Raw genomic sequence first — 13,950 nt, 5'->3', positions numbered from 1 at the left:
TTGAAATCATCTGAATTTTTTTTAATCACTTTTTTCTTTCGTTAGGTACGTTATCTGATAAATATGTTAATTACGTTATACATGCGTAGCTGAATGAAATTTTTTTTTCTTCGAAAAACAACTTTTTTGATTTTGTATCTAAATTATTCTTAGATATTTTTTTTTTGGTGAAATATAACTGTTAATTTAGGGCGATTTAAGGAGAGGCAATTTTTATACATTTTTTTTGCGGAGGGATGGAGGGAAGGATGGGGGAGGATAGCAGGGTATATTTATTAAAAATTCAAATGGTTTATGCACATTTCATGTGAGGGTCTTCAAAATGTTAACAATAAATTTTAGGTAAAAGACAATTTTTAAAAAAACAACTTAAAAGTATTAAAATAATTCCATAAATCGCAAGCAGCCGTTGAAACTGAAAATTTCTCAAAAAGAAGAACGTTTGGTATATCTATTGTTTTCATTTCACTTTGCTTTCGTTCATTTTTACACAAGCACCCATACACACCCAGACATAGGCACACACATACATCCATCCATGAAAACATTCATTTACTAAACATTTAAAATGTAAAAGATTAACTCTAAGATAATAGCATCTTCAATATTTGCCGAAATGCTATGCAATGTAGGAATTAAATGATTATCCAATGCATTCATGTACAGAGGTGGTAACTTAGAGCCGCCAGCTCCAGCTTCGTAGCACACCTGGAAAATTATTATTTATATTATTATTTCAACAATTTTAAAAAAAACTTTAATGATATTGGAAAGTCTTTCCATTTTTCTTAATGTGAAAATAGAGACAAATTCAATGGGAAAACACTGGTTGGGAGAAATTTTTTACTTTCAACAAGTAAAAAAACCTAATTTAAGTCTTGCCCTGGAGGTTTCATTTTACGATGGCTAAAAGTAGAAGCAATGAGTTTTGCGTTAGTGAGCATCAGCTACCTGTCTCATCTCTTTGCATGAGGACAGTATGTAATTATTATCTTTGCTTTGCTATGGCTAAAGTTCAGTATAACTAATATTAAATACTCTACTCTACGCCGTCTAATACAACCCCCCGCCTACTTCTATCTTAATATCAAATAAAGGTTTCTTTTGCTTATAGTTAGATAAGAGGGTCGAAAATTAAATCTCTATCGGTGAAACTCAACATGGTAAATTTATATGCCCAGTTGTTATTCTAGATGTCACATCCAATGCTGAAAAACGAACTTATTCGTATTGGAAGGTGCTGTGGGAATTCGCGAGAGATCCAATGTTTATATATGTGGGCAAATTTATTTGACTCTTCATGTCCTGTTACCACTTGAAAGCGATAATAGATCGGAGATTTCGCTTTTTTTCTTCTCTTCTTTAGAAAGTATGTTAAAATCGCTCTTAGAACGAAACGTTTTTTGTGTAATTATCAACAATCAATGGAACTTTTTTTTTATGAACGGCATGCAAATGGAAATTTTATGAAGAAAAAATCTTTTACTTACGCTGTCTTGATGCAGAGTAAAGCGTAGACCGATTTTCGTATGTTTACTGGCTGTCAACAAATCGAGAAACGGTACTAGGGCTATCGAAGTACTACGCGCGATTTGTTCTGTCAGAAGTGTTATTTCTATGGGCGTTAATGTTGAGGTGCTGGCATACCACTCATCGTACTGTAATGAAATAATAAAGTATCGTGTAAGAAATTTGTTGTCTTGGAAAACTAAACATTTGAGATATTTTTGATTTGAAAAAATAAATCTTTTGTTTAGGCGAAGTTTGATTGCACAATGTTCGTGATCGGGCGATATGAATATTCTATGGGCCTGGTATTACTTCTTAACATCTCGCAATTGCTGTGAAAATACAACTAATGGAAAGTGACACATACAGCGATAATATTGTTTTTTCAATACATGAAATTTCGTTCACAGAAAGGTAGCTCAACACTTTCTTTCTAAAGTATTGATGGCTTAAAGTGGCATTTTATTTTAACAGCACGCCATTCAATACTTCAATACATTTCATAAGTATGTTAATTAAACAAAGAATTTCGCTGGCCGCGCGGATTTGGTTAAGATTTAACTGTGAATATATTAATGTAGAATAATCTAAACACACACTGTACTTATGTCCCAGAAAAAAATTCATATGGCTATTTATTTAGTTGACCATCGCAAATCGCAAGTTCGAGCGGGACTGGAATCTTTTCGAAAGTTTCTAACAAAAAATGTAGAAAAAATGAAAAAAATATATACATCTCTTACTTTACCTTAAGCACATAAATATCAGTTAAACGTATCGCATAGTTTGTATTAGAATAATTGAAACTAGCGTGTACGCGCATACTGGAAATGCCATCCATTAAACGCTCGTCAATGGGTGATTTGACACTAAAACATATTTTTTTATTAATTATTGGTATTTACTTTGTTTTCCTTTTAATATTGTCTTACCCTATATTAATTTCTTTATCATTGTCCACCCATTTAAGACAAACTATTTCGGTTTGTTGCTCATCAGCGTTTACTGGACCACATACAATGGTCACATCGTTCTGATTTTTTAAAGCGTTACGTATCTCTTCCATTTTCGCGGGTAAGATTTGAACCATTAGGCCATCCTCAACTATGCTACACTTTCCGGAAAGACCGCTGGATGTTTTCAAAGATTCATTTAAAACAAAAAAACTTGCCCCGGTCACTGAAATGCACTTGAATGAAATTCCATTTAAAATAAATATTCGAAATCTTGACTTTTCAACCTTTTCTAGGTTGTCCTTGGATATTTATTGCTTGTGTAGAATAAGCATACATTTCAGAATGGTCGTCGTGAAGGTTTTGCATACACACCAAATGACCGTCAGCTGTTTTAGAGAAATTTCCACCGAAAGCCAGAATATGATCACTTGAGTTATTTATAGCCTTGACAACGTCCTCTAAACGGTTACGAGGTATCACTACTGTAGTTTGACGATCTTCCATGTGTATGTACATGCCGTGAATAAACGGCAGTGTATAAGAATAATTGCGAAAATCCTAAAAAAGTAAATTAGATTTTCAAACGAAAGCTAACAGTACCTGATGCTCGTTTGATTTACCGCCAAAAAATTGATTATTGTTTGCGCTATTTCAGCGTACACGGACTCTCGATTACACATGCTAATATGGGGACAGGGATAATAACGATATTGAGCTCCGAGCCTTAACATCAAACGTAGCGGAAACACTTTGGCCCAAGGCACTTCATGCCGGTGTATCAATATACCTATTAAATAGGGATTCTGGGGTACTATCACATCTTGCATACATTGGAAAGTCGGTCGTATATATATGAAACCTCCGTAGTTTCGGGAACCGAGAAATGTGTTACCTGCAGGACTCGTATGTGAAAGTTCTGCGATTCGATTACCTTTATCGGCGCTATTGTAAATTTCATTAAGATGGACAAAAACATCTTTAGGTATTAGAGGATTATGCAACTCCTCTTTACTTGTGGGTATATCACATTCCAATAATATTATAATTTCATCATTACCCACATGATGCATACCTTCTGTTGTGAAATTGATAACCGTGCGATTTAAGCAACATTTCACTGAAAAAACAAAGCCGATAAAATGTTTTAAGACGCAACAATTCTTTTGGACATCATTATACTTACAATTCACAATCTTGACGTAGACAAAGAAATTTTTTTGCAAAGCAAATTTTAAAGTTTCTTTTTGCAAACGTAGCAACAATTCATAATTGTTAACAACGTCTTTGTAATCGAAATCACAACCGCTTTCATCCCTAAACAAAACAATAGGAGGCAAACTATAATCATTCTCAGCAGGTATGAAGCAGCCAAGCTCGTCGCAACCGGAAGGTGGCAAACGTGGTTTGGATCGATTTGCATCGTTGGATTTGCCACTAGATGTGTTTGCCAGTGTAGGTGTGGCTTCCGCTATAGCCTTGTTAACTAAAGCAACGAAGACGATATTAAGAAACATTTGACTTTCTATTCTTTTGTTATTCTTAACATCGATTGCTTCCTTACCTTTAGTTCCTATCGATTGTTGCGCTGCGCTGACAGTGTTGGCCGCTATGACTGGCGGTATGGAGCCACGAAATAGTTGGGCCATTAAACCTAATGCGGATGCGTCCGTTATTTGTTCGGTACGTCCTCCAGGAGTTGGCGGTTTAATATTATTGCTATTTGACTGCCGTTGATGAGTACGTTCACTTTGACGTCTCGGTTGTTTAGGCTCATTCCACTGATCGATGATGGCTAAATCACTGCCAGGTGCTATCCCGTCGCTGAACATCACCGATTTACGTTTTCGAGCTTTTTGGCCACTGGAGTTAGAGGAGTTCGAGGAATGGCTTCCAGCATTGTCCTTTTTCAACACACCGACAGGCACTATAACACTAGGCGGATCCTTGGGCTCCCCACTGACTTGCTTATGAGGCGGTATAGTAGAACAATATTCCATTGGATTATTAGGGTTTGGTGAACGGGTTAAGGGCGGGGAAGAGCAAGTTGTCGTATTAGCTAACGGCGTATTAGACGACGCTTTAGTATGCAAATTCTCTGCTTCATCTTCTGGCCGAGGGGCAGAATCATCGTGTCGCTGCATTAAAATCAAGTAACATTGAACACAAACTCTCGATTCCGGTTCTACCAGGAATTCTAATTTATATTTTTGTGAACAGCACACAGAGCATAAAACTTTACCACAAGCCCGGCAATGATGACGACGCTTAATCATTGTAAATTTGGCTGCACAGTTCATGCAACCGGTGGCCATATTATCGGGCACCCAAATAGGTGGAATTTTCCCGACATTAGCGTGAGGATCTTCACTGTAGCCAGTCGCTTCTGCTATATCATTCTTTAAAAGATTTTGAGCTAATGCAGTCGTTTGGATTTGCTCTTCCGGTGTAGGACTCTGAGGACTTTGGTCCAACTCATTAACTTGTTTATCATTACCGGGTGGTGTTTGCCCCGCGTTAGAATATAAATCCAAAGATTGTAAAGCTGGTATGTCGAGAGTGGTAGGACGTTGAGGTCTACAGGACTCATTGTCATCGCCTTCTTCCTCTTTTACTCTATTGTGTTCTTCTATTTCTTCCGCGTTGATATCACCATTAGTTTCCGGAGGCGTTTTAGTGTGTATAATATCACCGTCTAAAGAGGAAGATTCGCTGTTGCTGCCGCTACTACTGGTAGTAGTGTAAGAGGAAGCTACAGAATTAGTTTCGAGGCTACGAGCGGGGGCACGTATCTCCGAGAATTCAACAGTAGAGGCTTGTGAGAAACTATCGCCATTCGGATGGTCACTCGTACTACTCTCCGAAAATGCTTCTTCGTTGCACGACTGACCAACTGACGTTGCTCCCAGAAATTGTCCTCTTTGTTCTTTAACATTGATCGTTACAGATTTCGTTAAACCATTATCCATATCATCGTCAATATCCATTTCCTGTAGCATACTGTCTAACTCAGTATCAGAAATGTCATCCATTGTCGAACAAAATGTTACAGGTTGCAAATGAGACGTCTGTGGATCTTTGAAGGTTACAGCACTATAAGGCAAGGGCTTATTAGGCATTTTTTCTACAGAATTCTCTGCACTTTTACTCCGTGCTTTGTCTTTTTCTTCTAATCGATCTGGCTTTTTCGATATTTCCAAATCGTCACGTATCTGACTGAGAACAGAATTCGAGACACTTGTCTCACTTAGATTTTCCAAAACCCTACCTAATGATGAGGAAGAAACTGAGGTTTCTAGGGGTAAAATTGACTGAGTTTGAAGATTGGCGCTTGTGTTAATGGATATAGAAGATAAACCTTGTGCCAAATCTTCTAGTGTTTCACTTTGAGTAGTTATTTCCGGTTTATTTATTAGCTTTCTGCTTACGCTTTGAGGAAAATCATTTTCTTTAGGCTGTAAATCTTCGGGGGTGGTATCTTCTCCCAGCGAAGGTCCCGAAGAAAATGTTGATGGTGAGGAAGTGGTTAAAGATTCTGAACTATTAGACGAATTATTGTCAATTAAATTTTGACTGTCACTTGTTTTCTTTTTTACTTTCTCTGTAAACTTTTGTATATCGTGACTTTGTTCTACTTCATTTTCATACTCAGCCAATTCTTGCTTGCACGTAGCTAAAAGCTGCCGGGACCTGGATGGCTGAAAACCAGTGCTATCAGATTCATCTCTCTCTTCCAATGCTTTACGTGTTTGCGCAGTTATGGCAGACAAATTTGTTAAAATTTTTTCTTTATCCACGATTAAGTTACTTTTGTTCAAGGTCGAAATACTGGGTAACGCCACCACACCATTAGTAGAGGTTCGAGCTAAATCTTTTACCAATTGTTCTTCAACCTTTTGACGTTCGTTCGCAGCCTCTTCATGTAACTCCAAGTTGTCTAAAACTTGATCAATATCCACCAAATCCATATTGAAAAAAAGTCAAAAGTGACCTTAAATATTAAATCATATGAATACTGCTGTGCTACTGTTGTTTTTGTAAACTGTGTTATTTATCAGCTACCGGTGCAAAAAGCAGCGACAACGTTCGAGGAATTTTAGATATTAACAACACCTGGTTGGTTGAACTGTTACACTTTATTTCAGCCGTTTGAAGATATGAAGTGTACTTATGTATGAATGTATGTACGTATGTTATCTGCTTGTATTTAATAATTATTGACGACGATGAATCATTCGTTTATGTATCTTCGTTGTCGACAATTATGTTGAACCCAACTAAAGCAAAATTTAACACTTTGTTTTTGTTTACATCAATTTACATCGATAGTAAATCATCTGATTTCTGATCACACTTAGATCAGATCCATGAAAAATCCCATTTATCTTCTTATTGGAAGAATTTTCTTTCATATTTTCACATTGATGGCATATTTTCCGTTTTATATTATTTCATTACTTTTGTATTGTGTTTTTTTTTTAATGCAAGGGCTTTATTTATCTCTGTTAAATTAATTTATTGTTTTCTTTTCTTAATTAAATTTCTTGCAATTTTTTACCACCTTTTCTTCACGGTGTAACAAAATTTTCCAAATTTAATTAAGTCAACTAAAAATTTTTCTCTTCTTCATACTAAAAATTTACAGAAAGTAAACAGGAGTTGCCATCGTTTCACGTAATTGTATGTGTGTTGCCAGCAGGAAAATGAATAATTTAAAAGGAAAATTTATAATTAAAACAACAAGTTGAACAATTCTCCGTTCTCTTAGCATTTATTTTAGCCTCTGCATAAGGAATGTACAGCAAGCACAGCAAAGTCAATTTTACAAAAGCGAAACATTGGCAACGCTTTTTTCTATGATTTAGAATAATAAATAAAATATAAGGTAATAAAGAGTATTGTGTATGTTTAGTGAAACTAAATGGTTTAATGTTTTATTAATCAATATTAAAGACAAAATAATTATTATCTCATAAAGCGATATTAAAAACAATTTTTGTTTTTTTAATTCATTAATATAGGCTAATTTTTTAAAAAAAACCCTTCAACAATAAAATATCTTTTCATTTATTTATTAAACGCAGCTAACTCGCTAAATTTTATCTGTTGGATACTCGTTATTACTAGAATCAGTTCACTATTGTGTCCATTAGTGATTTTTTCACTGTATCTATCTCTTGTAAAGTATTCATTATTTGTTAAATACGGAAAAAAAGAATTAACACCAATTAAATTAATTAAAATAAAAAAATATAAATTTTACAACTAAAAAAAGGAAACCAATTCTAATAATTTATATATCTAGAATAACAAAATAAATGTAAAATTTTTTCTCGCTATTAATTTTGCAAACATGTTAATATTAGTGTTCCATTAGATACCAAAACGGGTTACGCTAGCACTAAATTATTATTTATTTGGAGAATGGTCAACTGTTTCGTCTAAACAAACAAAAATTAAAAAAAAATAAAAAAAGAAAATAAAAAAAGAAAATGAATGAAATTTGAAATTCTTTCTAATATTGATTTAAATGAGGTCTTGTACTTTTTCAATATTCTACACTAAAACTCAATGATGTTATTGCTGCTATTGCCGTTAACGATGGTGATGGCAGTGATGACGGTAGTATTGCATACATTTCACTGATTTTATAAGTGGCCACTTAACAGTGAACTATAGATGCTTTATAAAGACAAAAAGAAAAATCTACAAACGCATATATAACGGAATCTATAATCTATAAAATACATCGAGAAAACGAACTTTACTTGTGCAACAACTTATTCGCTTCAAATATTTCTTTACACTTTCTTATTCCATTATTATTATTAGTAATATTAGTAATAATAACACAATTCATGTTCATGTACCCTTAGTTTACATATATATAAAATTGTCTATGCATCGGTAATAGAAAGAAAAACAAAACGAGCTTACAAAATTACCCATATACATACATGCATATGTATACAGAAGTAGAGAGTAGAGAGGTGGGTAAATACACGTAAGCAATGCCATTAAGAATTTTTTTAGAACGGCATCTAACGCGTTTGCAGACAATGAATGTGAAAGTCCCTCAGCAGATTGAAACATTTAAATGAAATGCGTCAAGAGGATAAACTTTGATCCGGGCATTATGAAACTACCTGTGGATGATAAATTCATCAATTATTTAAGCCAGTCTATCGCAAGAAGAGGTGACAGTTAACTCGCTCTTTATTGTTTCTAAAAATTTCCTTTTGCAAGCTACAGGATACACAAGTAAGGATTTTTATTGTGGATTTTTTTCTTTCTCTTTAATTATTAATAAATTCTTGTAGATATTACCTTTTCTGCTCGATTATCACTATTATCTTTACCATGGACGATTTACTTGTTGTTCGATAAAACGATTGATTATTCATTAAAGATTGTCAGTATGGACAATTTTCCGCTTCACGTTAACAACAGTAAAAACAATAACAACAGTTATAACACAGATACGATGCAAAGAGGTCAAGAGGATTTAATGCGCACGGCCGCCTTTGAATATACATTACCCACCAATGAAGATGACGATGAGGATGAGGATGACGATGATGATGATGATGATGATGATGATGAAGATGCCGAAAGTAATAAAAGCACTCCGTATTATACACCTATGGAATTTATTCACAGTCCATTTGAGTTTCCTTCACCGCGTTTAGCAGACACTGAAAATTTGTTGTTAATTTCACAAGGTAACGACATATCGAAACCACAAATGGCTTTAGCAGAAACCATACATCATGAAGTCGGCAATCAAAGTCCACGTATTTTTCAAACATCAAGTGTGAGAGCATTTAGCAAACATTTGGAGCCAACATCTCCGGCTATAAATCGTAAATTTCGTCGCTTTTCTCTTTACGAACGACGTTCGTGCTCGCCGCAACATTTAATAATTAAGAATGCTGCGTCTGTTGAATGTGCTATGGAAACGGACAAGGAGAATGCGAAACCAAAATTTTTGTCAGATAGGAAGGAAAGTAGCAATAGTGGCAATAACTCACCAAGTATGATTATCGATGAATCAGGCTCGCCTCGTATACTCACCAGCACGGAAGCAGCTTTATTAAGCGGCAGTGTTGGTGGTAATAATACACGTCTTGCCTATTCTCCTAAGCTATTGACGTCAATCAACAATCTGAATTTGAATTCTCCTCTAGGTGTCATAAGCTCTGCTGGTTATAAGAATGGCAATTATTTCAAATTTCCTGAAATTGATCAAGGATTTGCATTAACAAACCCATCTCAGCTGGAAGCATCTAGTACTAGCTGGGATAATCATTTTTTAAAAAGTCGCCCACCGTCCAAAAAACTAAGTAGTAATAGTTCATCTGCATCCTTCTCGAGTACAGCGAAACCATTTGCGTTTGACATCTTTCCGAAAGCCGATGTGGATACAAAAATATTCCATGAGGAAACCTCCAGTAGACAAAGTGCAATTCCTGGTAAAATTGATGCTAAAAGAAATCGTAAAAATAAAAATAATTTAACTATAAAAATAGCCAACAGTTCTTTAAGTAGTACTACAAATCAAAGCGCACAGTTAGATAAATCTGTGTCATTATCCTCGCCAAATCCCAAAACACCCACCCTTAAATGCACTAAAGAAAAGGCTCTTTCTTTAGATTCGGCGGCCAAAGCATCCGAAGCAAATAAGTCAATAGCTACAACCAAACAAACACACTTTCACTCTAGTTACGACCAATTGGAGTCTCAGCCATTGGAATCTAAGGCTGAGGTGATTAGAGAACGCTTAAGATCTGCCAGCGTGGCGACTAATCGCTCAACATCCATGTCGCAATTGTCGGCCCACGTTAGTTCAAGCGCTAACAAGCCGAGCACTTCTCAAACGGGTATGTTAGCGAAAACCATACGACGTCGTCTACCAAATTCATCAAGTGCGGAATGGCAACTATATCGCCGAAAACAGCACCCATTTACAATACCCGACTTGTCCAAGAACGTTACTGAGGAAGTACAGCCGGACAAAAAGACTGTTATCATACTTAAAGAGGATATAGAAGCTTCAAATGCTAGCACGTGCAATTCAACGCCATCTTTGACTTATCGCACAGCCCATAAGCATAATCCTTTGTTACACACTTCGAATACTAATTTAAAAACGCTACCAGAGTTTTTAACTTTAGTGGAATTCTCTACACCCTCCCATACACATGATCAACATCCTTTCAAGCAAAAGTCCATGGAGTTGCCAAGTTCAGCGACATCGGCAACGGCCACGGCGGCGGTGCGGTCAGCAAGTTCTACATCGTCCACCAATCTATTGCAGAGGCGAGGCTCAAATCATAGTCTTACACTTAACTTACACGGTTCTTGCAGTAACCTTCTGGGAAGTTGTCGCACTGGCCTTAGCGTTTCCAACTACAGCCTAGGCTCGGTTGGCAGCTCGAATAATAATTTAAACTCGAAATCAAGCGGCAACTTAACCAGTTGTCAAGCAACACAAAGTAACACCACCACACACAGCATTAATTCGCTTCACAGTCAGGGAACTAAGCAAACTTTATTTCGTAGACGTGGCTCAAATCAAAGCCTAACACTGACAAATCTAACGGCAACCTCTTGCGGAAACTTAAATTCCTTTTCTAGCCAAAATTCACTGAACATGGAAAAACCTCAAATAACTACATTACCGCGACCACTCAATAGTTCCACTTCAATTATAACAACCCCACGCAAAGGTTTACTGGAACGGCGGGGTTCCAATCAAAATCTTACCTTGAATATGAGCACTTCCTTTGGCGGTCTGGAAACTGAACGTACAAATTTGGGAATAAGCAGCTTGAACTTGGGCGATTCGCGTGTAGAAGACAATTTAAACAACCCCACATTCGTGCCACCGTGCAATGTGCATACTCATCAACGCAAATTCTTTAGTAGCGAAAGTCTAAACCGATCAAATACACAGTTTTCTGATCTGAATCAAGCGCATAGAAGGAATGCCAATCAGGTGTGCTTTGGTTCAGTTTCAGATCTAAAACCAAGCGATCGCGAGACAACTGCCGATGCCAATAGAGAGCAAACCGCTCGAGTAGAACATTTCAATTTCCAGGAAAGCTCTGTTTGTACCTGCACGGGAGTTCGCAACATTATGACCAAGCCGTTGTCGCCGCAAACCACTAGCGAAGAATTCAAAATTTATTTAGCCAACATACAAATGCTACAGAATGCATCCAATGCCCTTAACCAAAATGATTTAATTAAGCTTAACTATATTTTTGATCATAGCTATATAGCCAACGCCAAGAGTCTAACGGAACAAACGATACCTATCTTGAACATGCATAGCGCTAATAAAGAAATGGAAACCCCACCGGCTTTAATTACCACCTCGGAAGATTGTGAAATAATCAAACGCTATCTGGAAGTAGTGAGTGATGTTTTGAAAACTTCGAAACCCGATGAAGATGAACAAAAACGGCTTTTTCGTAATCTGCATAAAGAATTTTGGGATTTGCCGTTGAATCATCAAGAAAAGCCTATGGTATTTGGTTCGCAGACAAAAAACCGTTATAAGACGATATTGCCGAATGAAAATTCAAGAGTGATACTCGAAAAAGAGTCGAAATTATGGAAAGAAATTATGGCAGAAACTGAACATGCTACCACGGATTTTCTTCTAGCGACAGATGAACAGCCCTACATAAATGCCAACTATATTAAGGTAAGACGCGCATATATATATGTATATATCTTGACACAGAGTAATTAAAATTTTTCTTGCTATTTCAGGGTCCAGACTACACTTCTAAATGTTATATAGCAACACAAGGTCCTTTACCAAACACAATATACGAATTTTGGCTAATGATTTACCAAAATACGCAAAAGTATATAGAAATAGCGGAAGGGCCCGAAAGTCCGAGTCGACGACAGGGAAAGTTCCTCCAGCAGTATTATCAAAAAGTCATAATGCTTACAAATTTTGTTGAAAATAATCGGCAAAAATGCTCTGTTTATTTACCAACCGAATTAAATGAGATTTTTGTGACCGCTTCCCGCGAAGAACTAACAAAATCTAATGACTATTTAAAGGAAATTCTAAGGAAATATATAGAAGTGCAAGAGGAAAGAGCGGAAAAGACGATACTTGAGGCAAACATAGGTCTGAAAACATTTAAAATGGAAATACCACAGGGTCTGCATAACGATTTACCTCATAACAGTGGTTTCTTCATCATAAAAAATGTGGGTATTGTGCGAAAGAACGGTTTCTCTATACGCAAATTGCTTATCTTATATTGCGCTAATGTTTTACCTGGATATAAACGTTTGTTAATTCAACAATTTTATTGTTATCATTACTGGTATCCGGATTGGCCTGATCATCGTTCACCAAGAGATATAAACACTTTGCTGGACATTGCCTTGCATGTCATAAATTTGGGTAAATGCGAAGCTGAATTTGAGAGTTTTAACAATGATGACACTTCTACCAATAGTCCGATAACGCATTTAGAAGCTCAGCCGGTCGAATTGTATCAGCAAGATATATTTAATGCCGTACAACCTTTACCAGTAATACATTGCTCGGCTGGTATAGGACGTACCGGATGTCTAACGGCCATTTTAAATGGAATAAGACAGGTACGTCAATCGTTGGCCTATTCCTTATCTTCGATGGCTGCAGCTGCAGCTAAACAAGCAACTTGCTCCCAAGCTTTAAGTCCCGTTGACTTTTGTTTGCCCACAAATTTTCTTGAGCAACAATCTTGGCTTCATAAGGATCTCTTACCTCTCCCTACCGATATCGATTGTAGTTTCACACGTAATACTTTGCTTTATATATGTTACATAGTGGATCTGTTTCAAAATGCACAAGGAAGTGATAAGCAAAATCATGAAGACTATACTTGGAAATTGCCGGTATTAACAGACCTTCCAAAAAAGCCAAATATATTCGTAGACATCTTAGGTATCGTTTGTAATCTACGCTTACAACGTGGAGGTATGGTTCAAAATTCCGAGCAATACGAACTTATACACAGGGCAATCTGTGTGTACTTGAAAAGAATGTTTGCTTTAAAAAGATTTTAAAAAGAAAAAAGTAAATGAAGTGTTAATGAAAAAAAAAAAAAATTACAAAAAAATCTTAAAAACTAAAAAAAAAAAAAAAAAACACAATAAAGCGACTAAAGCTTTATTTGTAAACAAGCTTAAAAATTTTTGCTGTGGCATCTGTCTTATCTTGTTCTTTAAAGCTTTTATTAGCTAAATTAAACAAAAAAAGAGAAAAAATATAAAACAACAACAAAGAGAAGAACACCTAATTAAAATATTTTGGCGACACGATAGGCTTAGAAAATTTCAATTAACTTACGATTTTTTTTTTTTTTTTTAAATAGATCTAAGTTAACTAAAAATATTATAAATTTTAGTATAAAAAGTTGCAAAAATTATTAGCGAAGATTATATATATGTATAAAAAAAAAAAAAATTA

At 35.8% G+C, this 13,950-nt stretch overlaps 2 protein-coding genes across 3 annotated transcripts; one reads left to right on the top strand and one right to left on the bottom strand.

Moving 5' to 3' along the window:
* Window positions 1-181: 181 nt before the first annotated feature.
* On the bottom strand, window positions 182-6,945 carry LOC119636459 (zinc finger FYVE domain-containing protein 9). Its single transcript, XM_038031802.1, has 8 exons — window positions 4,027-6,945; window positions 3,649-3,948; window positions 3,086-3,582; window positions 2,750-3,023; window positions 2,442-2,688; window positions 2,258-2,378; window positions 1,491-1,658; window positions 182-708 (listed from the first exon to the last, which is right to left on the bottom strand). The coding sequence occupies exons 1-8, from the start codon at window positions 6,428-6,430 to the stop codon at window positions 556-558; spliced, it is 4,164 nt and encodes a 1,387-aa protein (XP_037887730.1). The 5' UTR covers window positions 6,431-6,945; the 3' UTR covers window positions 182-555.
* Window positions 6,946-7,741: 796 nt separating this feature from the next.
* LOC119636393 lies at window positions 7,742-13,590 on the top strand. Of its 2 annotated transcripts, XM_038031711.1 has the most exons (4): window positions 7,742-8,452; window positions 8,519-8,723; window positions 8,783-12,174; window positions 12,243-13,590. In XM_038031711.1, exons 3-4 carry the CDS (start codon window positions 8,881-8,883, stop codon window positions 13,545-13,547), a joined length of 4,599 nt encoding a protein of 1,532 aa, XP_037887639.1. In that variant the 5' UTR covers window positions 7,742-8,452; window positions 8,519-8,723; window positions 8,783-8,880; the 3' UTR covers window positions 13,548-13,590. The 2 variants fall into 2 exon arrangements, with proteins under 2 accessions (XP_037887639.1, XP_037887638.1); XM_038031710.1 differs by having other exon boundaries at window positions 7,742-8,723.
* Window positions 13,591-13,950: the final 360 nt, after the last annotated feature.

Source organism: Glossina fuscipes, unplaced genomic scaffold (assembly GCF_014805625.2).
Source record: "Glossina fuscipes isolate IAEA_lab_2018 unplaced genomic scaffold, Yale_Gfus_2 28, whole genome shotgun sequence".
NCBI classification, from domain to species: domain Eukaryota; kingdom Metazoa; phylum Arthropoda; class Insecta; order Diptera; family Glossinidae; genus Glossina; species Glossina fuscipes.
This window is presented reverse-complemented; position numbering and strand designations above follow the sequence as displayed.